General features: G+C 36.1%; 1 protein-coding gene across 1 annotated transcript in view; it reads left to right on the top strand.

The window, feature by feature from the left end:
• The window catches only part of Cntnap5 (contactin associated protein family member 5), a 772002-nt gene that overhangs the window by 487715 nt on the left and 257755 nt on the right, over positions 1-26532 (top strand). Inside the window, exon 12 of the mRNA XM_047547046.1 lies at positions 19147-19266. Within this exon, the coding sequence (XP_047403002.1) occupies positions 19147-19266 (120 nt within the window). The remainder of the gene's footprint in view (positions 1-19146; positions 19267-26532) is intronic.

Genomic DNA, 26532 nt, shown 5'->3' with positions numbered 1-26532 from the left:
AGTCTTTAAGAGCTCATGAGCTTTGGCCAGTTTAGTCAAAACCAAGCCAAGCCAGAAGCAAACACTGACAAGAATGCAGGGTGTGAGGTGATTTTATCTCTCTGAGCTTTGGATTTGGTTGGTTTTGTTTATTCATTTATATTCATTTGTTTTTCTTGCATAAAGTGGAGAGTCAAATAATATCCTATATAGATATTTTTAAAGGTTAACTTCTTAGTCAGACCTGGTGGCACACACTATAATCCTAGCTATTTAGGAGACTGAGGCAGGAGGATCGTGAGTTCAAGGTCAACCAGGGCAACTTAGGCAGAACCTGTCTTAACATTAGAAAAATTAGAAGGATTGGGAGTGTAGACCAGTGGTAGAATGCCCCTGGGTTCAATACTTAGTATGGCAAAAAATATATAAAAATTTCTTTTTAGACTCTGCCTTTTCTACTTTCAGCTTAGGATAGGCAGTGATATGTTCAAGTTGAGGCCTCAAGGAAATACAAGAACAAATGACCTTATCTCTCAGAGTGCTTGTCAAGAGTTAAGTACTACAATATTGAAACATCACACCATACCTCATAAATATGTATTATTATATGTCAATTCAAAACAAAATTGAAAAGAATCAACTTGTATTACTATACTCTGAAGACTTTCTTTGGCAGAGTAAAGCTAGAACATCACAATTAGACAGATCCTTGCAGGGACCTTGGATGACTTCCAAGGTTAAGGGCACTGATGTTTGGAAAGTTAACTACAGGAAGCATAAGAACATCTGTAACTGTTTGTTAGAGATTCTGATATTGAAATACATTTCTGAATATCATATTTTATGCTTTACTTTAAATGTATTTGAGACACAAAAACTTCCTTAGTGAAGTGGAGGATATGTTGAGTATATGTGTGGGGTTGGATACCAGCCTCCTGCCCACTGATTCATGAACTGAGAGAAGTCAGGACACTATTCTGAGACTCTTTTGATTCTGTTGTTAAATTGAAGCTCAAACCAGCTTTCCCAGACTAATATTCTGTAGGTAAGGTGCCTAAGGCTGTGCCTTGCATAAAGTAGAACCACAGTATTAATGGTAACTATTATATCAAATAGTAACTACAGTGTCAAAGGCAACTATTGTATCAAATGGTAACTGCTATCATTATGTCTTTAACTCCAGGTAATATGCTCTAGTGATCTGTTGCATTGCCATCTCTTATTATAGTTGTTTTACCCTCCTCATTTATGTGACTGCCTATAATATGGTGGCTTCGACTATCACACAATCTTCGTGTAATTTGAAATGACTCTTGGATGACATTCATAGATACATTTAAGAATTCAATCATATGGTAATACTGAATTAATCTTTCACTTAGAAGAAAAGGAGTACTTCTTCCTAGTTTCCCCAATATTGGGAAATGCAAGAACAAATCACCTTATCTATGGGAGTGCTTCCCAATATTGGGAAAAATTCCATATAGAATGCCCAGGTACATGGAGTCCTAGATGAACTATAAAGTAATCATCTTCAGATTATGGAGCGTACAAAAATGTTCTTGTGCAGTGCTCTGAATTTTATTATTTTTATTATTTTTTATTTTTTATTTTAAGAGACAGGACCTTTCTGTGTTACCCAACTGGCCTGAAACTCTTGGGCTCAAGCAATCTTCTGGCCTCAGCCTCCCAAGTAGCTGGGACTACAGGTGTACGTGGCCAGGTCTCTTTTTAAAAAGACCTATGACTGCCTCTTTCTGGCTCACGTCTTCATTCTTTCTAAGAGGGGATTATTGCAACTGCCTTTTTCTCATCTTCCTGATGTTGAGGGGAATGTGTAATATCTCTAAAACTCATAAATTCATCCTTTGGAAAGATACCTGTAATGAAAAAAAAATAGATTAATAAGAGAAAAACCAGAAATTTCTTAACATATCATGGGCATATAACATGAGGTGGGCGGTGGGAACTCAGTGAAAGGTGACTCAGCACGGTGACTTAGAATTCTGACTTGTATAACATCATCAACAAAGAAAAATAAAGTTTAAATAAGTCACAAAGCTAAGATTTGCTTTAGATTCCCAGAGGTGGAAATCTGTAGAAAGGTAAATATATGTAAAGAAACTAAAGGAATGAGGTTTGTTTGTAGATTGCTTTGGTGCTCTATCTGAGTCAACAGAGTTGTCTGCAGTGATGAAGTTCTGCTCTTTCTGATAAAGATGGGGTGTGTGTGCAGCTCTTCTGCATCTATTTCTTCTTAAGTGTCTTGAACTCAAAAACATTATCAAAGAGGCATATTTTGGGGTGATATTTTCTGGTTCCATTCACTGCCTTGTGTGTTTAGTTCTATTCTGGCTTCCAGAGAGTTCCCTCAGAAGATCACATCTTTACAAGCCTTCAATGGTGTTTGAACTCAGAGTTACCAACCTCCCAAGAGACTGTCTATAAATATATCAGATGGTAAAAAATCATGTGGGTAGGGTTTAAGTGAATTGGGAAATCTTGACTTACATACTTACATGAAAACTATTACCTCTTAAAGGGAACTGAAGATCACAGGTAAAAACAAAATGGGACAGAAAAAATTCAAAGGGACAGCATTCTGAACAAGTCAAAATTACTATAACTAGGGGTTATGCTGATAGTTGAGCTTTTAGCACATGTGACAGAAACCATAAAAGAGAAAGAAAAATTTCACTATCTGCCACCATTTTGAGTCACTGTAATTCTTAATTTCTTTTTTGCTTTATTTTGATTTTGAATAATGACTTTCAAATTTTAACTTGCAGAAGAATGAGCTGGAGTTCTTGTAAAACAGTTTTCAGAATTTCATCCTCAGAAATTCTGCTTTAATAGGTTGATACAGGTTTTCTGAAGTTGCAGGAGTATGGGAAGCTCAGGGGAGATGCAATTGCTTTGGGTCTAAGGATACCAATCAGAGAACCACTGCATTTGAAGCTGGCTGTGCTCACTGAGGTTTATTTCAGCCTGTACCTCAACCCACTGACAGCTCTGCCTCTATGCATCCAGCATGTTATTCATTAGTATTTTTTGCTTTGTTTTATTTTTCTTTCTTTTCTGTGTTTTGGTTTGTTTTGATGCTGGGCATGGAACCCAGGGCCTCACACATACTAGGTGAGCACTCTACTCTGATCTATGCCCCTTCTGATTTATATTTTAAATAGAACACATTATTAGGAGTAAGTTCTGTGTGTTTCATAGATTAATTTACTGCATCACAGGAAGACATGATGTGTAACAGGAATGTTAGACACAAAGATCTCCATGTATATTCAGCAACTGTTGCTGCCTTCCATCTTTAAAAATATATATTATGGTTTTCAAATAAAAATGATATACAGATGCAGGCTTTGGTGGAGGTAAAACTAGAGGTAGACAGAGTCGTCTTTCTCATTCACCAGATTTCATTTGCCTGGTATGTTGCCTAGTCAGACACCATGGTCAAAATGCATTAGACACCAGACTCTGGTACTGCATGTCCAAAGAACCAAAATCACCTTCTGAGACTGGTTCCATATCCAACTGCACACTTTAACTTTTTTCCAGATTTATTGAGATATATTATATATAACCTAAATTTCACCTATTTAAAATATACAATTCAGTGTTTTTGTTTTTTTTGTTTTTGATACTGGGAGTTGAACCCAGGGGCACACTACCCCTGACCTACATCACCATTATTTTTGTTTTGTTTTGTTTGAGGTAGGCTGTATCTAAATTGCATGCTTACCCTCAAACTCTCAATCGCCCTGCCTCAACCTCAAAGTAGTTGGGATTATAGGCATGTGCCATCATGCTGGGATCCTATTCAATGGTTTTAGTATGTTCACACAGCTGTGAAACATCTCCACTACTTAGTATTAAGACATTTTAATGTCCCTGAAAGGAACATACACATTCACAGTCATTTCTTATTCCTGATACGTGCCTCTAATAGTCACTAATCTTCTTTCTGTTTTTATAGATTTGCCTAATTTGGACATTTCACACCTATGGAATCCTGTTATATGTGTTTTTTGTAACTGGCTTCTTTTGCTCAGCACAATACTTTTAAAAACTTATCCATGTGGTCACATGGATCATCAGTTTATTTCTTTTATTTATTTATTTATTTATTTTTTGAGGGAAGGTACCAGGGATTGAACTCAAAGGCACTCAACCCCTGCGCCTCATCCCTAGCCCTATTTTGTATGTTATTTGGAGAAAGGGTCTCACTGAGTTGCTTAGTGCCTCACTGTTGCTGAGACTGGCTTTGAACTTGTGATCTTCCTTACTCAGCTTCCCTAGCTGCTGGGATTACAGGAGAGTGCCGCTACGCTCAGATAATTCATCTCTTTTCATTGCTGAATATTCAGCCCTGTCAGGAGTCATGGTGCACACCTGTAAGCCCAGAGACTCAAGAGGCTGAGGCAGGATGAATTGCAAGTTCGAAGCTAGCCTCAGCAACTTAGAGAGGCCCTAAGCAACTCAGCAAGACTCTATTGCTAAATAAGATATATTATATATACACACATATATATACATTATATATACACACATATATATATCTCTATATACATTATATATATCTATATATACACTATATATAGATATATATATATATATACAGATATATATACATACACACACACATACATGACTGGGAATGTGACTCAGTAGTTAAGTGTCCTTGGGTTCAAATCCCAGCACCCCTTCCCCCCAAAATTCAGTTGTATGAATTACCTAATTTAAATTTGTTTATCCATTCATCAGTTGGTGGGCTTTTGACATTTTTCTCATCTGTTGGCTATTATGAATAGCACTGCATTGAACATTTACATGATAAGCTTTTATGTGGATGTGTATTTTCATTTCTTTTTAAGTTTATACCTACAAGTGAAATTGCTGGGTTACACCCCAAACTCTTTTTCAGAATTCGTTTTCACAATACATTGCTAACAAAAACACCCTGGGAGTTCCTGTGAACCCCTCACCCAGTTTTCCAGTGATAACATTTTGTGTATCTGTGGTATGTTATTACACACGGAATTGACATGTGTACAATATAGAAGTTAATCAGATTTGACCATTTTTACATGCACTCGGTTGTGTTTGTATGTGTGTGCATGTGAATGTCTTTAGTTCTCTGCAATTATATCCAATGTGTAGGTTTAAATAATCTTCATCACAATAAAGGAATGGAAGGCTTTATAACAAGAATCCTTCATGTTATCTTTTATAGCCACATCTACCTTCTCTCTTTTCCCATTCTTAACCTCTGACAGCCACTAATCTAGTTTCATTTCCACTAACCTTCTTTTAAGTAATGAAACTGTTGCAGAGTCCATGTCTATTTTCAGCCTGTACCAGCTATGTGCAGCCTGGGACATCAAAAGATCTATTTTCTAATTTAATCCCCTGACACATTTTTTGAACTAATTTCAGCAATCCCATTAGTTTTAACATATTTTTCCCGTTCTTCACTGAAACAAGGCCAAGGCAAAGTCCCACAAAACTACCGCACAAGGGGTTTGATAAACTTAATTAAATAAATGGCTGCTAAATGCAAAATGCTTCACAAGCATTTACTTAATTACTAGAATTAATTTGATCTTATTTATGTCTGTAGGCTGTGTATGTAGATTTGTAACTAATTGCAATCATGTGGCAAATATTATATTACTGAGGACACAGGGACCAAGGAAAGAAATAGAACTGAAACATCTTTAAGACCTTAAAAATATGAACTGAGTTAAGTTTCTTGTCTGTTTCTATAGTTTTACAATAGGAATATAAATGGCACAGCAGAAAAACTACAGTTCTGACCTTGGTACTTGAAAAGGTGAGGTCTAAATAAAACTATTTTGCTGTCTGAATACTATCATTATCTTTAATGAGAGTGAGCATCACAAGGACATTTCAAATTGTACCGTAGGCAATAAATTAGCTGCCAGAACTATATTCAGACTATTTTCCTCAAATATGAAAACACTGATCCATCTGCTCTGTCCAGTCACATTATACATCTGTTCCCATTAATATAAAAATCTATTTTAAATAGAGTCTCGATATGTCCACCATTGTCCTTTCACTGCGGAACACATAGCTTTGAATATACTCCTAATATAAGACCTTCAAATGACAGTATGTTTACTAGTTGCTGTTTTTAATGGAGACAAATCTTGCCACTGAAAAGTTTATTTTGTTTTTCCCTCATCCTCACATATTCACTATAGAAAATGTGATGGTTCTGCTAAAGACAAACTCCAGTGCCAACTGAGAACTTGCAGAAGACACATCTGGTCATGTTATATGCAGTTGATGGCAACTTATTCAACTTGAGCTCTACTAGCTATTGCAGAGAACAACAACATTGCCACAGAATCTTTTAGTTTTGTTCAATTCAGTTTTTAGCAATAATGGTTATATTCAACTAATATTCATTAAATGTTTCCCTTTTTTGATTTAAGGGGAAATCTCTGCATTCTAGGAATTCGTGGTCTGACAGGGAAGACCAAAAGCTAAATTTGAGGATGACTATACACAGTGTTGGGGACAGACTGGAGGATGCCTAACTCAGACTAAGATTGCAGGAAGCCTGCCTAGAAGAAGGAAACCTAGAATTTAGTCTTAAAGCACATGCATATCACACAGTACCATTGCACTGCATTTTTTTCAGAGTCAGTGCTTTTCTTTGCCAAGAAAGATCCATCCTACAGTCACATGGTAGGGGCTGAGTAATGTTGCTCAATGTTTGAGCACTTGCCTACTATGTGTGAGACACTGGATTCCACATTCTCATAGTGAATATTTTCTCGATGATATAAATTGCATTTTTCCATCTTGTCCATTGTCACTTGATTTTGTTTACGATATCTTTTCATCTGAAAATTTTGGTTTTTTATTTTGTTTTTATTTTTCATTTCTAAATGTGAGTTTATACCTTATTTTATTGCTTCTGGATGAATCATTACTATAAAGTTTTTGAAATTTCTAATCCATAAGGATTTTCAATGTTTTCCTCTAGTACATGCACATATTTTACTTTTTAATGTTTACATTTTGATTCATTTGTAATTTGATCTTGGTCTGAATTATTAAGTGTGGATCCATTATTCTTTTCCCTATGTGGCTTACCAGTTATCTCAACATTGCTTACTAAACAGTTAATATTTTCTCCTCCTGATTTGAGTTGTTACCTCTACCACATACTATATTTTTATGTGCATTCAGGTAATAATGTGCTAGGCAAGCAGTGTAGGAAGAACAATTCCATAAGTAAAAGAGCATGCTATTTACCTTCAATTACTTCTAAAGTCACATGTAACTAATAGTAAATGATTTTTAATGGCTCTGCTAGCTGATCACAGGGTTACCTTACCACTTATCACCTCTAAACCTGCAAATTTGGTGAAGGGGGCATTCAGAAGATACTTTAAATGCACCTGTCCAGGAGGTATCTAAAGTAGAAGGTAGACCATTTGGGAGCGCTGCTAATTTGCCTGCACAATAGTAAAACCACGCACCAGAAGACAGATGATAATGTCTCATGCCCGGTGCCAACCTCACAGGCGTAAAACAAATGTGTGTACTCACTGCATCCCTTCTACCTTCCAAATCTCATGTAAAATGTCCCTTGTGGAGCATGTTATAAACTAAACTTATGCAAGGAAAACAATGCTGAAAATGTAGCTCAAGCTTAGCTTAAGTTGGTGCAACTCAAACCCCCCACAATGACCTAAACATGCAATGCCAAAAGAAGACAAATATTCACATAGACACATACATACCCAACACAAAACAAAACAGAAGTAACAAAAAGCAGAGGGAATAAAAGCTAGAAAATACTGAAGGCTGGAAAGTGAGTTGATGAATAGTGTCAAAGTAGCTGATCTAAAACATCGAATCCTAATATACAATACTGGAATTCAAGAAGCAAAAATGTACCTTGCAAAATTCTCCAAAGGCATAGGAACTGGAGATACCAGCTACTTCTGAAAGTGGAGGTAACAATGAGTTTTAATTTAGAGTCATTTAAGTGTGTGTGACGGTTTGGTAGGTGACCAGTTTTTCTCCAACAACTGTGGATACTTGAAGAATCCCCCTTCATCACCGAGAGAGAAACCTGAAGGTTTTTCTCTTTGGGGAAAACAGAATCTCTAAAACTGAAAGAAAACAGGTATGGCTGAAGGAGGCGGTGCCATAATGAAACAGGTGTACACATGGAAACATTTATGTACAGAATGCTAAAACCCCAGTCCTCTCCATTCAGCTCCCAGTTATCCAGCAACCAAATATGCATCCTTTAAATGTTAAACTCTAATACAGCTGAGAGAAAAGACTGAAGACACTAACATGGATTCCCATGAATTCATCCAGCTAGATAAATCTATACCAATGTTAGAGTTAACAATTTGTGTTTTAGGAACTGCTGTTAAATATAAAAAAAAAAATTATAAAAGACATCCTGACATTCCAGGAAAGAGTATTACATGAAAGATAAGATGGAGAACAAAACACAATGCAAAATAAAGCAAATAAACAAATGCATACAGGTTGGAATTAACAGCATGCACATGGAGAAGAAAATGTCAAGGAAAATATTATGTAGTAATACTCTCAGAGATATTAAAGAAATACTGCATCAATGAATGAAGAATCATCTGCTATTAAAGAAAAGAATATTCAAAGGGACCACCACTCTAAAATTTTAAAATATCACAACTGAAATAAGCAAAAACTGAATATAACCCAAGTGCCCTTCAATGGACTAATGATTAAACAAAGTGTGATATACACATATGGTGGAATACTGCTCACAATTCAACAGGAACATACTATTGACATCCTAAGCAATTGGAATGGATCTCAAGGGAATTACACTAAATGGAAAAAAGAGTCAATTTCAGGAGAGAATATCATGCATGACAGCGAGGGATGTCCTGGAGAGATGGCTGTGACTAGTTTGGGATCACCCCAGGCAATGTTGCAGTAGATCTGAAGAATCTAGAAGACATTTTTTTTTTTTAGTTAAAACACAAAGAACAACTAAAATGCCTAAATATGAAATGAAGTATTCTTGGAGACAATTTTAAATGTACAAAAAAGAGCAGTGTTTTTTTCCCTGATGTACCCTTCACCCAGGATTAACAGTTATCAATATTCTGCTATTGTTTCTACCATTTTATCCCTTTTTCCTTTTTAAAAAATTTTTTGATGGAGCATTTAAAAAGCCGTGAACATACCATTTCATTACAAATATAATATTTATAGTGAAAAGTTCTCTAACACAGGAGAGATTTATAATATAACCACATCACCATTTTTGTACTCAACCAAAATTAAAAATATTTTCTAAATTATTTAATTTTAATTTTTCTTGTTGTCTTCAAATCTGTTTCCCTCCCTCACTTACTCCCTCCCTTTCTTCCTTTTTTCCTCCCTTCCTTCCTTCTTCCTTCCTTCTTTTCTTCTTGGTGTGTTTGACTCTGGATCCAAATAAGTTGTTATATAGTATTTTATTGACATGTTTTCTGCATTCCTACCTTTTTCTTATCATTTATTTGTTGAAGACACTGAGTCAAACATGCCCATATTCTAGATTTATGAATTATGTCCTTTTTTTTAAATCTTTTTAAAATTTGTTCTTTTTAGTTGTACATGGCAGTGGTATGTATTTTGACATATCTTACATACATGGATTCTAATTTCCCATTCTTTTGGTTGTACATGATGGAGTTACAATTAACATGTATTCATATATGAAGATAGGAAAGTTATGTCCAATTCATTCTACTGTCTTTCCCATTCCCATCCCCCTTCTCCCTCCATCCCCGCCTGTCCAGTTGGGTGAGCCTGGCCTCCTCCCTCTATCCCATCTATTGTGAGTCAGCATCCACATAGCAGAGAGAACATTTGGCCTGTGGGGTTTTTGGATTGGTTTATTTCACTGTAATGGTTTGTATGTGAGGTGTCCCCAAAAAACTTACATGGTAGACAATGCCAGAGTGTTCAGAGGAGAAATGTTAGGTTGTGAGAGTTTTAAACTAATCAGGGAATCCCTAATGTGATTAACTGAGTGGTAACTGGAAGCAGGTGGAGTGTGACTGGAGGAGGTGGGGCATTGGAGGTGTGGCTTGAGGGTATATATTTGTATCTGGGGAGTAGAGGCTTTTTCTGCTTTCTGATCATCATGTAAACTGCTTCCCTATGCCACACTCTTCCAACACGATGTCCTGCCTCACCTCAAGCCTCGAGGAGTGGAGGCTGCTGTCTATAAACCGAGATTTCTGAAACTGTGAGCCCCTGAATAAACTTTTCCTACTCTACAATTTTTCTGGTTAGGTCTTTTAGTTGCGGCAAAAAAACTGACTAAAACATTCCCTTAGCGTGATAGACTCCAGCTCCATCTACTTACTGGCAAATGTCATAATTTCATTCTTTATGACTGAGTAATATTCCACCATGTATGTGTATCACATTTTATTTATCCACTCATCTGTTGAAGGGTATCTAGATTGATTCCATAGCTTAACTATTGTGAATTAAGGTGCTATAAACATTGATGTGGCCGCGTCACTGTAAAATGCTGATTTTAAGTTCTTTGGGTATAAACTGAGGAGTGGGATAGCTGAATCAAATGGTGGTTCCATTCCAAATTTTCTGAGGAATTTCCACACAGCTTCCCACACAGCAGAGTGGTTGCACCAATTTGCAGTCTCACCAGCAATGTATGAGTGAACCCTTTTCCCTACATCCTTACCAACTTTTATTGTTACTTATATTCTTGGCAATTTGCATTCTGACTAAAGCGAAATGAAATCTCAGTGTAGCTTTTAAAATTTTTTTATTTGTTTTAATTAGTTATACATGATAGTAGAATGCACTTTGTCACACCATATATAATGTAATATAATTTCTCATTCTTCTGGTTACACATGATGTAGAACCCCATTGGTCCTCTAATTATATATGTACATAATGTCTCATTCATTCTACTATCCTTCCTGTCCCTAAACCCCCTTCCCTCCCTTCACTTCCCTCTACCTAATTTAAAGTAACTCTATTCTTCCCTAGTCAACTCCCCCCATTGTAAATTAAAGTTCGCATATCAGAAAAAACATTCAGATTTTGTTTTTTTGGGACTGGCTTATTCGCTTAGCATGATATTATCCAGCTCCTTCAATTTACCTAAAAATGCCATAATTTCATTCCTCTTTAAGACTGAGAAATACTCCATTTTATATATATATATATATATATATATATATAAATATATATATATACATACATATATATAATATAAATATAAATTAAATAATATAAATATAAATGTAAATATAAATATATTCATATATATATAAAGAAAATGTGATACATGTATATATATATGTATCACATTTTCTTTATCCATTCTTCTGTTGAAGGGCACCTAAGTTGGTTCCATAGTTTAGCTATTGTGAATTGAGTTGCTATAAACAATGATGTGGCTGTGTCACTGTAGTATGTTGATTTTAAGTCCTTTGGGTATGAGGAGTGGGATAGGTGGGTCTAATGGTGTGTCCATTCCAAGTTTTCTGAGGAATTTCCATACTGCTTTCCATAAAGGTCACACCAATTTGCAGTCCCACCGCAATGTGTGAGTGTACCTTTCTTCCCACATCCTCACCAGTGTTTAGTTGTTTGTATTCTTGATTTTACTTCTTGTTCCTTAGGAATCTTGTTGAGAAATTTGGTTTCTAAGCTGACATGATGCAGATTTGGGTCTATTTTTTCTTCTAGTAGGCTCAATGTCTCTGGTCTATTGCCTAGTCCTTGATTCACTTTGAATTGAGTTTTGTGCAGGATGAGAGATAGTGGTGTAATTTCATTTTATTACATATGGATTTCCAGGTTTCCCCATACCATTTGTTGAAGAAGTATCTTTTCTCCAATATATGTTTATGGCACCTATGTCTAGTATGAAACAACTATATTTATGTGGGTTTGTCTCTTTTGTCTTCTGTTCTGTATCATTGGTCTTCATGTCTGTTTCAGTGCCAATACCATGACATTTTTGTTCCAGTGGTTCTGTAGAATAATTTAGGATTTGGTATTGTGATGTTTCCTTCTTCAACTTTTCTTGCTGAGGATTGCTTTGGCTATTCTGGGTCTCTTATTTTTCCAAATGAATTTAATGACCGCATTTGATAAAATATAACTTCAACTCATGCTAAAATACTAGGAAAGCTAAGGATAGCAAGAACATACCTCAACATTGTAAAAGCTATATATGCTAACCAAGGCCAACATCATTTTAAATGGAAAAAAAATTGAAAGCATTCCCTCCAAAAACTGGAACAAGATAGGGATGATCCCTTCCACCACTTCTATTCAACATAGTACTGTAAACTTTAGCCAGAGCAATTAGACAGAGGAAAGAAATTAAAGGGATACAAATAAGAAAAGAAGAATTCAAACTATCCCTATTTGCTGACTACATGATTCTATATTTAGAAGACCCAAAAAACTCCATCAGAAAATTTCTTGAACTCATAAATGAATTCATCAAAGTAGCAGAATATAAAATTAACACTCATAGATTGTGTTCCTATATATCACTGATGAATCAACTGAAAAAGAAATTAGGAAAACTATCCCATTCACAACAGTCTTAAAGAATATAAAATATTTGGGAATTGATTTAACAAAAGAGGTGAAAGTTCTCTGCAATGAAAGCTACAGAACACTAAAGAAAGAAGTTGAAGATCATGGAAGACAGAGCTATATCCCAAATTTTTGGATTAATTTTTGACAATTAATATTGTCAAAATGGTACACTACCAAAAATACTATACAGATTCAATGCAATTCCTATTAAGGTTATGATGATGAATTGTGTCCTTATAGTGTACACAGCATATTTCTCTACCACTTCCTATGAATTGGTGTTTAGGACTCAGAGCCTGACTAGACTCCGCTTCAATTTTTGGCAAAGATATGTTTTAGGTGGGGTATGGACTTTTGTCCCACTATGTTAGAAGCACCCTTATAATCACTTTTAGGGATGCTAATATTGACTCATGAGTTTGAGTATCACTAGTTGAATCCATGCACTAAAATATCCTCTATTAACTTCTTAATGATTTGAGCAGGCCTTCATTATTATTATTCTTTTGCTTCACTGGGTATTTTAAAAAGATGATTCTGTTATTCCCAATCACCTTGGATTACATTTTTCTTGGTGGGCAACCAGTACCAAAAAATACAGGAGAGTAAAATGAAATATATTGAGAAAGAGAGAGAAATCACTCTCACATAAATCTTATTAAAATTTCTTATGATTATATAATTCTATTTTATTATTGGTTATTTTTGTAATCTCTTGAGCCTAATTAACAGATGAAACATTATCACAGGTATGTATGTATAAGAATTAAAGACATGGTATATATAGAGTTCAGGACTCTCCATGGTTTCAAAAAGCTTATGGGAGTCTTGAGATATGTTCTCTGCAGAAAGGGTCAGTGGACTATTGTACTCCTTTTACATTTTCTAGATTTGATTATTTTCCAAAAATTATCTTTTTGGATTGTTAGGTTGCTCTCAAACACAGTAATACAACATAAATAGAATATGTTCTGTATTATTTCTAATTTTTATAACAAGAGTTCATTTATTAGCAACTTTGAGAAGTGCCCAAAACACTTGGATATATAGATGGGATAGATACTAGGAAATGCATATATTTAACAATTACGGTTACTGCACTTTTTGATATTCTAATTCTTCTATCAAATTGATTCTCCTTTTATTCTACTTTATTTTATGGGGAGTACTGGGGATTGAACTCAGGGGCACTGGACCCTGAGCCATCCCCAGTCCTTTTTTGTGTTTTACTTAGAGACAGGGTCTCACTGAGTTGTTTAGCACCTCACTTTTGCTGAGGCTGGTTTTGAACTCATGATCCTTCTGCCTCAACCTCTAAGCTGCTGGGATAACAGGCATGTGCCACAGCGCCCAGCTGTTCTTCTGCTATTTTGACATGAATCCAATTTTCAATATTTTTCTTATTTTCTTGTTTTTTCAGGCAATACAAGTTGTTCTAACCATTTCCTGTTTCAAACATAGAGCCCATTAAACCCTTGTTGTTTTTTAATGGGAAATTGTATTTCGAGACTATTATGCAGTAGATTGTTGGTAGCATTTTCAGTGATACAAATATGAAAAGACGCTATATTACTAAAAAATTAAATAATGAATTCACACTGATATCACAATCTCAAATTAAGATTAAGAATTTTATAAAATTTTTATACTTTAGATTTTATGTGTTAGATTAAAAAATATGATGACAGTATCATAATTAACTATTTTTTCTGTTTATAATTGTTTCATAATAAAATAACAATGCTGTTAAGAATCAAATCACTCACTGTCTCAAGATTTTTGTTATTTTGTTTTGTTTTTGTTTTATTTTCCTAGCAGAACAAACTCTACTTTGTCCTACCTGTCAAATTACTCTTTAAATATCAAATGATTTTTAGAATTTAAGTTCATAATAATTCTACAAATATTCTCCTTCATCACTTTTAGAAAATGTTAGGTAGACACTTCAGTGTTTTGAAACTAATGAATTAAAGGAAAACATCAGGTTTTATCTTACTTTTCCCATACAATCTAATTGTTAAGGGAAATCAAATTAGAGATGATTGACATTTGAGATTTATAAAGTATTCCCACTAACAAATCAGGAAGAAGTGTGTACTAGTCAGTTTTTTGTCACTATAAAAAAATTAATAATAATGAATTTATAGAGAAAAAGGTTTATTTTGGTTTATAATTTTGGAAGTTTCAGTCTATGATTGGTCCTTTTGCTTTGAACCTGTAGCTGAGCAGTGTATCATGGCAGGAACTTAGGTAGGAGTTCCTTGCTCACTTCATGACCAAGAAGAAAAGAAGAGAGAGGAACTAGCTAGGGCTCCCCAATCTCCTTTAAGGTCATGTCGCCAGTAACCTAAAGACCTCCAACTAGGCCCCACCTCCCAATAGCACCATCTGAAGATTAGGGTGCCATAGGTCTTTAAGGGATATTCTGGATCCAAAGCATAGCACAGTGATAGAATTTTAGTAACCACTTGCCAGCTGGTTGTCTTTGGGCAAAGTACTTATATATTATGAACTCATTTATAGTGTCTATTAGTAGAAATACTTCTTTCCAGGCTTTGCCCTTAGAGATCACCTGGTAACTGAGCCAAAGTTTAAGGAACAAGTGTATAAAGAATAATAGGCTAACTAAGGTGATAAGAGATATTCAAATCCCAACATTAACTTTTTGTTTGTCACAAACTAGTGTGATCCTGCCCCATGAAGTCAAACAAAGATGCAGTCAACACCTATCCTATAGCTGCACTTCTTTCAGAAGCTTGAGATCAGTTCTTAGGAGTTTGGCTCAGTTACTTTCTTTGGAAGATGGGGCATCATCAAACATCATGCCATCAGAGGTCTGGCAAACATTTGCCCTCTTACTGCTCAGGGAGTCTTTATTATGCAAAATGATTTGCTAGAATATGAAAGACTTAATGGGAAAGAACTGAAATGCCCATTTACTACCAGCAGCTTCTCCGCTTCTGCAGCTGACTGCAGATGCATGGGTAGCCCTCACTGGTGATCTGATCTTGGCCAAAAACAACTCAGCTCAGCCCAGCCTCAATGGCCAATCTGCAGAACCATGGAAGGGCTGTTTTAACAAAAAGTGGAGTGATTCATTTTGTATGCATCTTTTTTTTTTTAAATGAAATAATTGATAACCGAAACACAGAAACTGTAGATGACAGAAGATAAGTCAAATAGCTCTGATTGCTAACGATGATATCAGGTTCATTTAAAAAAAAGTTAAAAAGAAAATACTGAATCATAATACCACTTGAAAGACTTCCTAGTTAATTTGTTTTCATTTTCTCCCAGTGATTAAGAAGGCACTACTATTTTTTCCTTCTGTTACTTACACTTTTGTTTTTAATTATTTGAAATATTTTTATGGTTTCAAAGTTAAAAATACAAAACATCCAGGAAGGTCTAGTTTTATTCTTGTCTCTATTACCTTATTTTCTCTCCCCCCATACATATCTGTTTATATTAATTTTTATGTGAATATTTTGGGATACCTTTTTTTATAATTGTTAACAAATTTAGAATTAAATTAGTGACATTTGTTATGTATGATATATGTGTACATATGTATGTTTATGTGTGTATATATGTAAAATATGAGAAGAGAGAAAAGAAAGAAAAACATGGAAATGAGAATATATGACATTTTCTTTCTTTTGGTACCAGGGGTTGAACCCACAGGTGCTTAACCACTGAGCAACATTACCAGCCCTATTTTATACTTCATTGAGAGACAGGTTCTCTTGGAGTTGCTTAAGGCCTCTTTAATTTGCTGAGGCTGGCTTTGGACTCATGTTCCTCCTGCCTCAGCCTCCCAAGGCTCTGGGATTACAGTGATGCACCAGCTGAGGACATATGATAATTACTAATTTCCAGAAAAACTAAAGGAAAAGTAATCACATTAAAATATGTAGCTAATTTGTGAATAACATTAACATTGTCATACCTCTGTAAGTGGTAACCATTGATCTAACTATAATTACAATATGATTCCATTGGAAGGATATAGAAATACAAAGTTGTTTCTGTTTTGCGGAGGGGTGAAAATCGGTAAAATCCTCATCTTCCATATTTCTGGAAGTAAATAAATTTGTTGATAAAGTAAAAATTAAAAAAAGACATACCAGGATAGATATGTTATTGAAAGATACAACAGTCAATACCAAAAGAATAAACTAATAATTCAGAGCCATCATCTCTATGCAGAAGGGATTTAAGGGTCACTGTTTTTTCATAACAGGTATCTTGAATAATAATGAAACTGAGAAATTGGGTAAAGAATTGATCAAAAGGAAAAGCAATAATATGAAATGAGGGATAATATTTATTATAGTTCATATTAATCAAGTAGTTTCTATATACCATATAGAAAAGTGAATTATCACTTTGAATACTTACTAGGACTGTGGAAAGTAGACTCTTTTTAGACCTACAGCTAGATGAAAAAAAAAATCAATGTTTGGAGAGTTGATAAGCTATCTCTTGTAATGTATCATTGGAAAACTTAGCTCGTGGAAACAACGCACATTATCATCTCATAGTTGCTTTGGGTTTGTGAGCAGTTTAGAGGATGGTTCTGGCTGTCTTTCATGCAACTGCAATCAAGATGTTAAACAAGGTTGCTATCATCTCAAGCTTGAACTCTGGGGATCTGCTTCAGTGCTCACTCTCATGGTATGCTGCAGAAGCTTTGAAACTTACTCATGTGGGCCACTTCACAGGGCTCTGCCATGGAAAGGCATTTGACTTCTACTACCAGGAGACATACAGGAGCAACCAAGATGGCAGCCACTGTCTTTTTACAATCTATTCTTGGAAATTGCATCTATCACTTCTGTCATAATCTGTTCACTACAACAAGTCAATAAGTCCAGCTCACTCAGGGGGAAAAGATGGATTTTTGAACAGAATATGAATACCAGGAAGCATCCATCACAGGAGTCACTTTAAGAGGTGCCCAACACAGATGAAACAGTTTGTTCAAGCTATCATAGATAGGAAGTGGTAGTCCCACACTGAGAAACTGCCTCGTCTGAGTCTAACATTCATGTTCTGAACCACTATGCAATCACCCACATGCTGCATGGGTAGCATTTACCTGTCATGGGACAATAGCCATTCTTTGCATGTGGTTGTCATTGTGGGAGCATGAGGGTGTTTGTGGAGGGGTCACATACACACAGGTTAACTTTCACTTGTGTATCAGACTCATACACAGAGTTTAGTAAATACAAATCAGCTATATATTATGCTTACTATGTAGGCCACAAATGACAACACTCTCATTTACCTCAGGCTTCAGGAAGTGTGCAGGAATGCTAGAGAAATTTCCATGAATAAAAGTATAACCTTGAATTCACTCTAATTTATAAAAAGTCAAACTCTCTCAGGCTTTAGAATTTTACTGGTAATGAATTATTTGAGACACCCCTCACACTTGATCATGATAAACTGCAGCTTCATATTCCTGGGATGGGGCATTAGTCACAAGGGGCAGGAGCTGGCTAGGTGAGGAGTTTGTACTATATCTTGAAGGCTGTTGCGAGCTACTGAAGTGTTTTAAGCACGAACGGGTGACACACTTGGATGCGCACCTGCTGCTCAGAACCACCACATTTTGTCTGAACCCATCAGATGACATTTTATATTCTCATGTATGAGACACCATTTGATGCCTCTTTACACTCCTCCAAATTTATGCACGTGGTTTAATGAAATTTATGTTTCTCAAACAGATAGATCAGTCAAAGTCTTCTATTTCGGGACACATGTGCCTGTCCTGATTTAAGAATCAAAAACTTCTGTGGCTGCACACAGACATGCTTTGAGTTTTCGGGGGCACAGTGTGATTGCCTAATCCATGCTTTTGTCCTCTGGTGGTAACCACATCTGTTAAAAAGAATCAGTGAATTAGTTAGGTGCCAGTTCAGTTAAAATGGACTGAATGTGGTTTTTCAACTACTCTGTCAGTTACTGGATGTATCGAAATTAGACAGTATCCTTGTACTTCATTAGTGAAGATGCATTACGGCACGTGTGCATTTATTTTTCTTTAATTCACTAATCAAACATTTATTGAACTCCCACTGTGTGAGGCTGGGACACAGTGTAAAATAATACATGGCCACTACTTTTGCAGATTCTGTATCCCATAGCATGGTGGGAGCCAGAATATTCTATGGATGATCTTAGCTTAATGTTCTATGGGGACATAGGGGAAGGATATATAAATCAGCAAAGAGGAGTGGCATATAAGAGGTGAGGGGAGACTGGGGAAGGGTATACCCTGTGAACTGAGTTTAGAGGAATGGAAGAATGGATGAGTTAAGATAAATGGAGGATGGGTGTCCATCAAGTGTTGAAACACTAGTTTTTAAAGGCATGGGGGACCAGCTGAGTCTATAGAAGAGAAAGAAGGAAGCATGAAAAGCACATATAATTGGAGGTACTGATCCCTACAGAAGGAAATGCAGAGCCAAGCAAACTTTCCTGTCTGCTGCCTTTCTGTCTTTTCAGCCATCTACGAGAAATCCTGTGAGGTTTATAGGCACCAAGGGCACATGGCTGGATTCTTCTACATCGACTCTGATGGCAGTGGGCCCCTGGGACCTCTCCAAGTGTACTGCAACATCACTGGTAAGAGTGCAGAGTTCCTACTCAAGCATAACTTAGTCACTGGTGGTGCAAAGTCAAGGGAAATCACTGGAAGGAGCCTCGTTTCCCATCCTCTTATCTTTTCATTCATACTCAAATCTTAGAGCAGTTGTAACATTATTTAATTTAAATGTATTATAAGAATTGATTTAAGAAGATATTACTATGTTCACATAAACTAAACCACATCATTGGACATCAGCCCATGGTGACTATGAGCCCAGAGGTCAGTACATTTTACTTTTAATAAATCAAAATAAAAAGAAAAAAAAAGAAGAACCAACTTCTTCTGGGGCAAATTATTTTGGTAAATGATAGAAATTATCAGCTAGGTTATTTTCAGGAAAAAGAGAGAAGAAAATCTGTTAATGATCCTAATAATATTTTGCTGAACTGAGAATTAATTATCAAGTGTTTTCTGTCAAGTTTGCCAAGGACATGATCTCTTAAATTGAAAACAGAATGAAAAGGAAAACAAACAAAAACCAAAGCTTAAAGTTCAGTGGGAAGTCCTGATTCAGTAAGTAGGAATACTTCATTTGTATCTTACCCTGAGGACTATGTATCTGGGTGAGTCTTAATATTCTCTCTGAGCTTCAGTTGTTTGTCATCAAAATGGGAATGATATCTCCCACTCCCTAGAGTTTTAAGGATAAAATGCAACCACCTGTAAGTGTACTGGAGCAGCAAGCCAGGTTGGTTATCCCTTAGATGTCTAAAAAATTGGTGAGCTATTTTTGTTCTTCCTGGCAATTTCATGATACCCTGTAACTTCTTTCTAAATCTTTCTAAATCACAGAAGGACACAGAGTGTGGCAATTAGTACATGGGTTTAGAAATGGCATCTGATAACTAATTTTCTCTGAAATATAATTTCACAGTGCAAAACCTTGATGTAATAATTATTTAAACATTCAGCTACAGGAGCATTCCTACCATTTTGAGTGTCATTAATTGGCACATACACATTTTTTTGTTTGTCTCTCTCAAGCACTTGTATTTGGAGATGCCAGTTGCATTGCATAATGAACACAGGAAAGTCATAGGGACTTCTTAAGACCCATTGAGTCCTCCTGCCCCAGGCGTCTCTGCCAAAAGGCAATCACATGTATGAAGCTCTTTCTGTAGCCAGACACTGTCCTGAACACTGAGGATATGCAGAGAAATAAGACACAGTGGTTATTGTTCATCAGTGATAACAACTGGTAACTCTTCCATGCAATCCTACAGGCAGAAATGCAAGCAAACCATTGCAAGAAATGATGACTAAGGACACTTAGCAAGTTAAGTAACTGCATACAAAGGGTCAGAAATTTTCTGCAGAAAATGTTAGAGACCTGGAAATGGATGCAGTTTCATTGCATTTTTCACAATACTTCATCTTTCCAAAATTCATGTATGTTAGTTGCTTTTCAGTAGCCCTAAGCATAATTATAAATTATATTATGTTTTCTTTCATGGTTGTGGTAACCTATCTTGTTAGACAACCTGGTAAAGTACTAGTCTTCTCAGTGAATCTAGGTTATTTTTAAACATACAGAGTCTTGCTAAAAATGCAGGCTACCCAGCCTCAGAAACTCTATTCCTCTAATTGCAGTTTCTCTAAGATTTCCCAGTGAATCTGATGCAAATCTTCTATGGTCTATATCAAAAAATAATTTGACTGCAAAATTAGGTAGAGGACATAAGTGTCTCCTACTGAGTGACCAGTTATGATGTGAAATAACAGAAGTGGTGGTAATGAGCATCAACCACCTTTGAGAACTGAACTGGGAGATTACAAATATTATCTCTATTTTTATATGAATACACAACCCGTGTAACTCCACATCATGTACGACCACAAGAATGGGAAGTTATACTCCATGTATGTATAATATGTCAAAATACATTCTACTGTCATGCATAAGTAAAAAAAAACAAATAAAATAAACATTATCTCTTTTAATTGTCACAACAAATATCTGAGACAGATGTATATTTTTTTATATCCATCTTACATGGAAGGAAAGAGAATTTAAGAATTTCATGACATGCTCAAGGTAACAAATTTCTAAGTCTCTGAGTCAAGACTAAGAAAAAAATAAAAGCTTTCTGACTCAGTATCATCCATTTCACTAAAACTTAATTGGATACTTTGTATTGTACATGTTTTGCTTTAAGTGGTGTATTTAAAATATTTTAAAATAAAAGTAATCAGTGTTAATTGTATAAGCTGGGCCTAAAAGGAAAATATGAAGAAGATATTAAAACCATCTAGAATCTATAATCCAGACATTGCCATTGTAATTATATTTATTACAATTTAGAGGGAAACTTTTTCTATGAACATATATGTGTGTTCTTCTAGTGTATGTTTACATAAATCTTGAAGTTTCATAAAGACCAAATGTAGGTTTTTCCTTATGTCGTTGACATATGTTTTGAAATTAAAATATATTTGTGAAAATTGATTAAACATTTTCAAACTAAAACCCTTAAGTACAAGGATATAGAAATTATGGACTTTAAGGTCTCAATAAGTGAAACTTTCTCTTTGTCCTTGCAAAAGACTTCTATGAGGGTTTATGATTGACAGTTGTAAAAGTATGGCTAAAGGAGAATGTGTATGGATGCACAAAACTTGCTGTTTGTGATCCTGAAGGATCAGAGACTGAGTTGTGTCCAAAATTGAAAGCCATGATGGTCATGGGTTGGTATTTATTTTGCATATGATTTTTTTGGTCATGTGAAGTTGCGAAATATTTATGCTTTATTTTTTCCTAAAGTTTGTATAGAAATAAAAGCAAAGCTGTGTTGAAGCTGAATTATCAATTATATTTCATTGGCAAACAATTTTCCAATGCACAAATGTAATGATGATTAAGTATACACCTTTCTATTTATAAATTTTAAATCTTCGATGCTCTTAAATGTGAGTGATTTATAACACTATGAAAAGTTTGATAAACTAGTCCAGGAAAGAGAATGAGGGAGTAAGGAAGACAGTGAAGGAGAAGGGAGAGAAGTAGAATATAGAGGATCAGTCTGTCTTTACCTCTGATTTTTGAAAACACAAAACTTCTCTTCTCTGCCCTTTTGGTAGAAACTGGAGTAATAGTGTTACTAAACCAGGCCCATTTTGTACCCCATTCAAGATGCCATTCACTGAAATAATGAGTTTTACCAAGTTTATTCATGACATGGTTAAGCATATCTTACATCCATCTCCCTAAGGACAAGGCATAGGATAACGCAACAGGATAGTCTAAGATATGATGGAAGGTGATTGAAGGTTTGGAAAGGTGAAGTAATCAGTGTTCTATGAATGCATAATCAAATTTCATGGCTCTTCATAGCATGCATGTTCAGAAAATGGTGGTGTTAGCATACTCTGGAGGTGGAGTTTTGGCTTTCTGAAGTAAAAATTCACCCAGCAGACATGCAGGTGGTTTCAACCAGTTGGAGATAGACAAAAGGGGGCTCCAGGTTCCTGGAAAACAACATAGGCAACTGTTATCATCAGTACCTACATGTAAGTGGTGTTATCTATAGCAAAGCTAATGGAGTCTAATAATATATTGCTTAGCTACATGACCTCTAAAATCAGTGATTTTAAAAGTCAACTCAAAGAAAGTGCAGTGTATTAAATTTAGAGGGTTTATTTGAGTTTTTCCTCAGTTTCAATACGTAATGAGCACAAAGAGTGCTGCAGACAGGAAACCCAGGTTCTCTTTTATTTGCCAATCAGATGAGTGCTTATGGCTTAATGCCACATTTCTAAAATATAGATCTGTTTCCTGGCAACCTTACAGTCCTTTCTCATTTAGAAATCTCTGAGATTATCTGTAGAAATTTTTCATAGGAAGTCTGCAGATTCTTTCAAATGGCTGTCATGATGTTGAAGATGAGCAGCTTTCAGTGTGGAAGACAGCAAATTTGCATCCTCACTGCTTCCCTCTTCATAATGCACCCTGGGGAATGTTAGTTCCCTATTGCTACAGGAAAGGTGGTACCTAACCTGTACTGGGAGATTGCAGTCTGTGCATGGAAACTATTCTCAGGGCAACTGTGGGGAGGTGAGATGCTCGAATGCTCCAACAGCAACTTCCATATTTAATGTAAACATGATCTCTACATAGGGAGCATAAACCTACTAACTGGAGCAACTTGAGGGAGTGTTTATGCTTACCGATGAAGTGGACTTACATTGGAATTCAGAAAACTTTTGATAGTGTGCCTTTCCTAGAACCATGTTCTAACTTGCTTCACCATGGGACTACTGGATAGGAGAGAGAAGAGGCTCAGTTTTTGGATGGAGGATTCTGTGAAGTGGTGAATGAGGAAGATGACGAGCAAGTTACTTTGGGAATACACACAGGACCTACTTTCAACATCTTTATAAATTATTTTATAATTCAGTTCAGCTCAATCTAATTCACTCAATATAAATTTGCATACTGCAGACACTATGCAAGGTGCTTCTGATGTGTGTCTGGATTAGTTTCCTAGGACTGCTGTAACAGAACCATACACTGGGAGGGGCAAAACAATGAAGTATATTATTTCACAGTTCTAAAAAACTAGAAAACTAACGTCAAGGTGTTGGTAGGATCATTCTTCCTTTGGAGCATATAGGGTGAATCCTTCCTCACCTCTTCCTCACTTATGGAGATGGGGAGGGGTCTGCCCCATCTCTGGCATCCCTTAGCTAAAACTAAATCTCTGCACCCAGAGATAGCCATGATGCTTTCATATGACCTTGTCATATGGTTTTCTCCCTTGTTATGTCTGTGGGTCTGTTTATTTTCTTCCTACTAGGGGCACCCTCCAAATTTGATTGAGTCAAACATTAAACCCTGATGGAGTATGACCTCACCTTAATTGTATTATATCTATAGAAAAATTTTTTCCCAAATAGGCCACATTCATAGGTTCCCAGGGCTAGGAATTCCATATATACTTTTGGCAGAAAATGTTTAACCCCTGACAATATCATTTCAGTCTTTTTCACAGACTAATAATGGAGGCATTACAGTAACAATTAAAGTATAATATGAGGACAGTAACAGAATATATAGTGTGTGTGTTGGGTACTCACAGGAAGGGACCCTAACCTAATCTGGAATGTAGTGGAAGAGTTATTGGGCAGGCAGATGGTACCTCTTAAGCCCGGGTTGGGAATAGGGACTGATCAAGAGAAGCAATGAGAGAACACATTTTGGGGAAGAGAGAATGAATGGCAGGAACAAAGTGCCAGTGTCTCTGTGGTCTACACAATTGTTAGGGTCACAAAGTCCCTGTTCTGAATCACTAGATAGAACACTGAAAATCTTGGGAACAACTAGAAAAGAGAGGATCAAAGAGACTTGACTAGGGGAAGGTAAACCTATTGAAGATGCATAATCTGCCCAGCAAGGCTATACCAGTTCCAGAAGACTGGTAAAGAAGAAGCAGTCTTATCATAGATGATTCTTGAGCATGGAAGACTACTTAGCTAGTTTGGAAGAAAAGATATACCATATCCTGAGTACTAATAAGATGTTCTCTTTGTATCACTCATGAACTTAGCCCTGACTTTTGCATCCTAATCTTGAGGACAGTGGATTTGCCTGATGTTTAGTTCAAATTAGGGAGTATTTACAAAGATACAAGCACATAAATGGTGTTGTGGTGGTGAGTTTTAAAATTCATATCCCAGAGCATTAAAAGTAGCAGATGGGCTATTCCCACCATCAAGTCTGGACAGTAGAGATAAAGAAGTGCTATCGGACTGGAAAAGAGAGTGTATATGGAGAAGATGCTGCATGGGAGTACTATTACTTCTTCTTGGGAAGTAGTCAGCTCAGTGGGAGTGACATTCTGACTTCAATATTCCCTTGCTCCTTCCAGTCACCTTCCTATGCTCCCTATTGACCACACCCAGCTAGAATCCAGAAGGTAAGAACCTTTGTTGATAGAATGTTTTCAGTTAGCCTTTCTGGTCACAGAGAAAACTGGAGATGGGTGGAAGCTAGATTTCCTGGGGTAAATGGAACCTACCCATAGCAATATGCTTAAAGGACTGTTCAAAGAAGTTTAAGGAGATGATTATAATTCATCAAAGATCAAGATTGGTGTTGAAGTTAGAGGCCACAAAGTTATCTACAAACTGTGCAAATAAATGAAACACTTGTCCAATAAAGTTCAACCTGACCAACAAAGGGCTTCCCTTTCTAAGTTAAATGGGGTTAAGTTAAAGATAAAAATAAGAAATATACAAGGAATAAGAGACCTCCAAAGCAAACTAACCCCAGGAGTTGATAGGATCACTCAGTTTAAAAATTGAACCAAGAGACCATTAGACAATGAAGAGAAACTGTGACATACTAAAATATAATGTTTTGTAGAAAAGGATAACTGGGCTACATGCCACTATGTGGTGATTAAAGACTGGACTAACTCAGACCATTTCAGGCAATCATGGAGACACTGGGATTATGGCTGCATCAATCTGGTTGGGCAAGTAGGAAAGGATGCATTTGAGACAGCCAAGAGTCCAGAGAGGACTAAGAATTGTTTTTCCAAAAGAAAATGCACATAAGGTGGACTTGCAGGATAGGTGAGATGCCATCAGGAAAGGAAAGAATCCTTGAGGCTGGGACCAATATGCAGGAAAAAGCAGGAGTGAAAAAAAAAAAAAAAAGGAGAGAGTGGTATGTGGTGGAAATTAGCAAACACCTGAGGTCTTTCTATAGGAAGCTTGGGTTGATGAGACAGAAGCATGAGGTTTCTCAGGCTACCTTCTTCCCTTGGTTTGAAGAATAATTTCATGTGTCATCCTAACTAGGATTCAATATTGAGCATTATTCTGAATGTCTTCTGCTAAGGTATTTTTTTAATGAAATTATCATTTAAATCAATAAACTTTGAGTAAAGCGGTCTTTCCTCCATAATGTGGGTGGACATCATGAAATCAGTTGAAGGTCTTAATAGAACACACACTGACTTTCCCTGAACATGAAGGAGTTTTGACATGTGGATTCAAACTGCACTTCTTCCCAGAATCTCCAGCCTGCCAGCTTATCCTACAGATTTTAGACATACTAAACCTCCATGATTCAATTCCTACCAGTCTTTCTCCCCATCTCCTGCTTTGTCTCAGGCATACACACATATGTGCATGAACGAACACACACACACACACACACACACCTTGTTCAACCAATATGGTGTTTCTCTGAAAAACCCTGAATAATTCAATCAGGTAACCTCAGGCCCAATTGGATG

The sequence above is a fragment of the Sciurus carolinensis genome, chromosome 3, assembly GCF_902686445.1.
Source record: "Sciurus carolinensis chromosome 3, mSciCar1.2, whole genome shotgun sequence".
In the NCBI taxonomy this organism is placed as follows: domain Eukaryota; kingdom Metazoa; phylum Chordata; class Mammalia; order Rodentia; family Sciuridae; genus Sciurus; species Sciurus carolinensis.
Note: the sequence above shows the minus strand (reverse complement) of the source record. Positions and strands in the feature narration are given on the sequence as shown.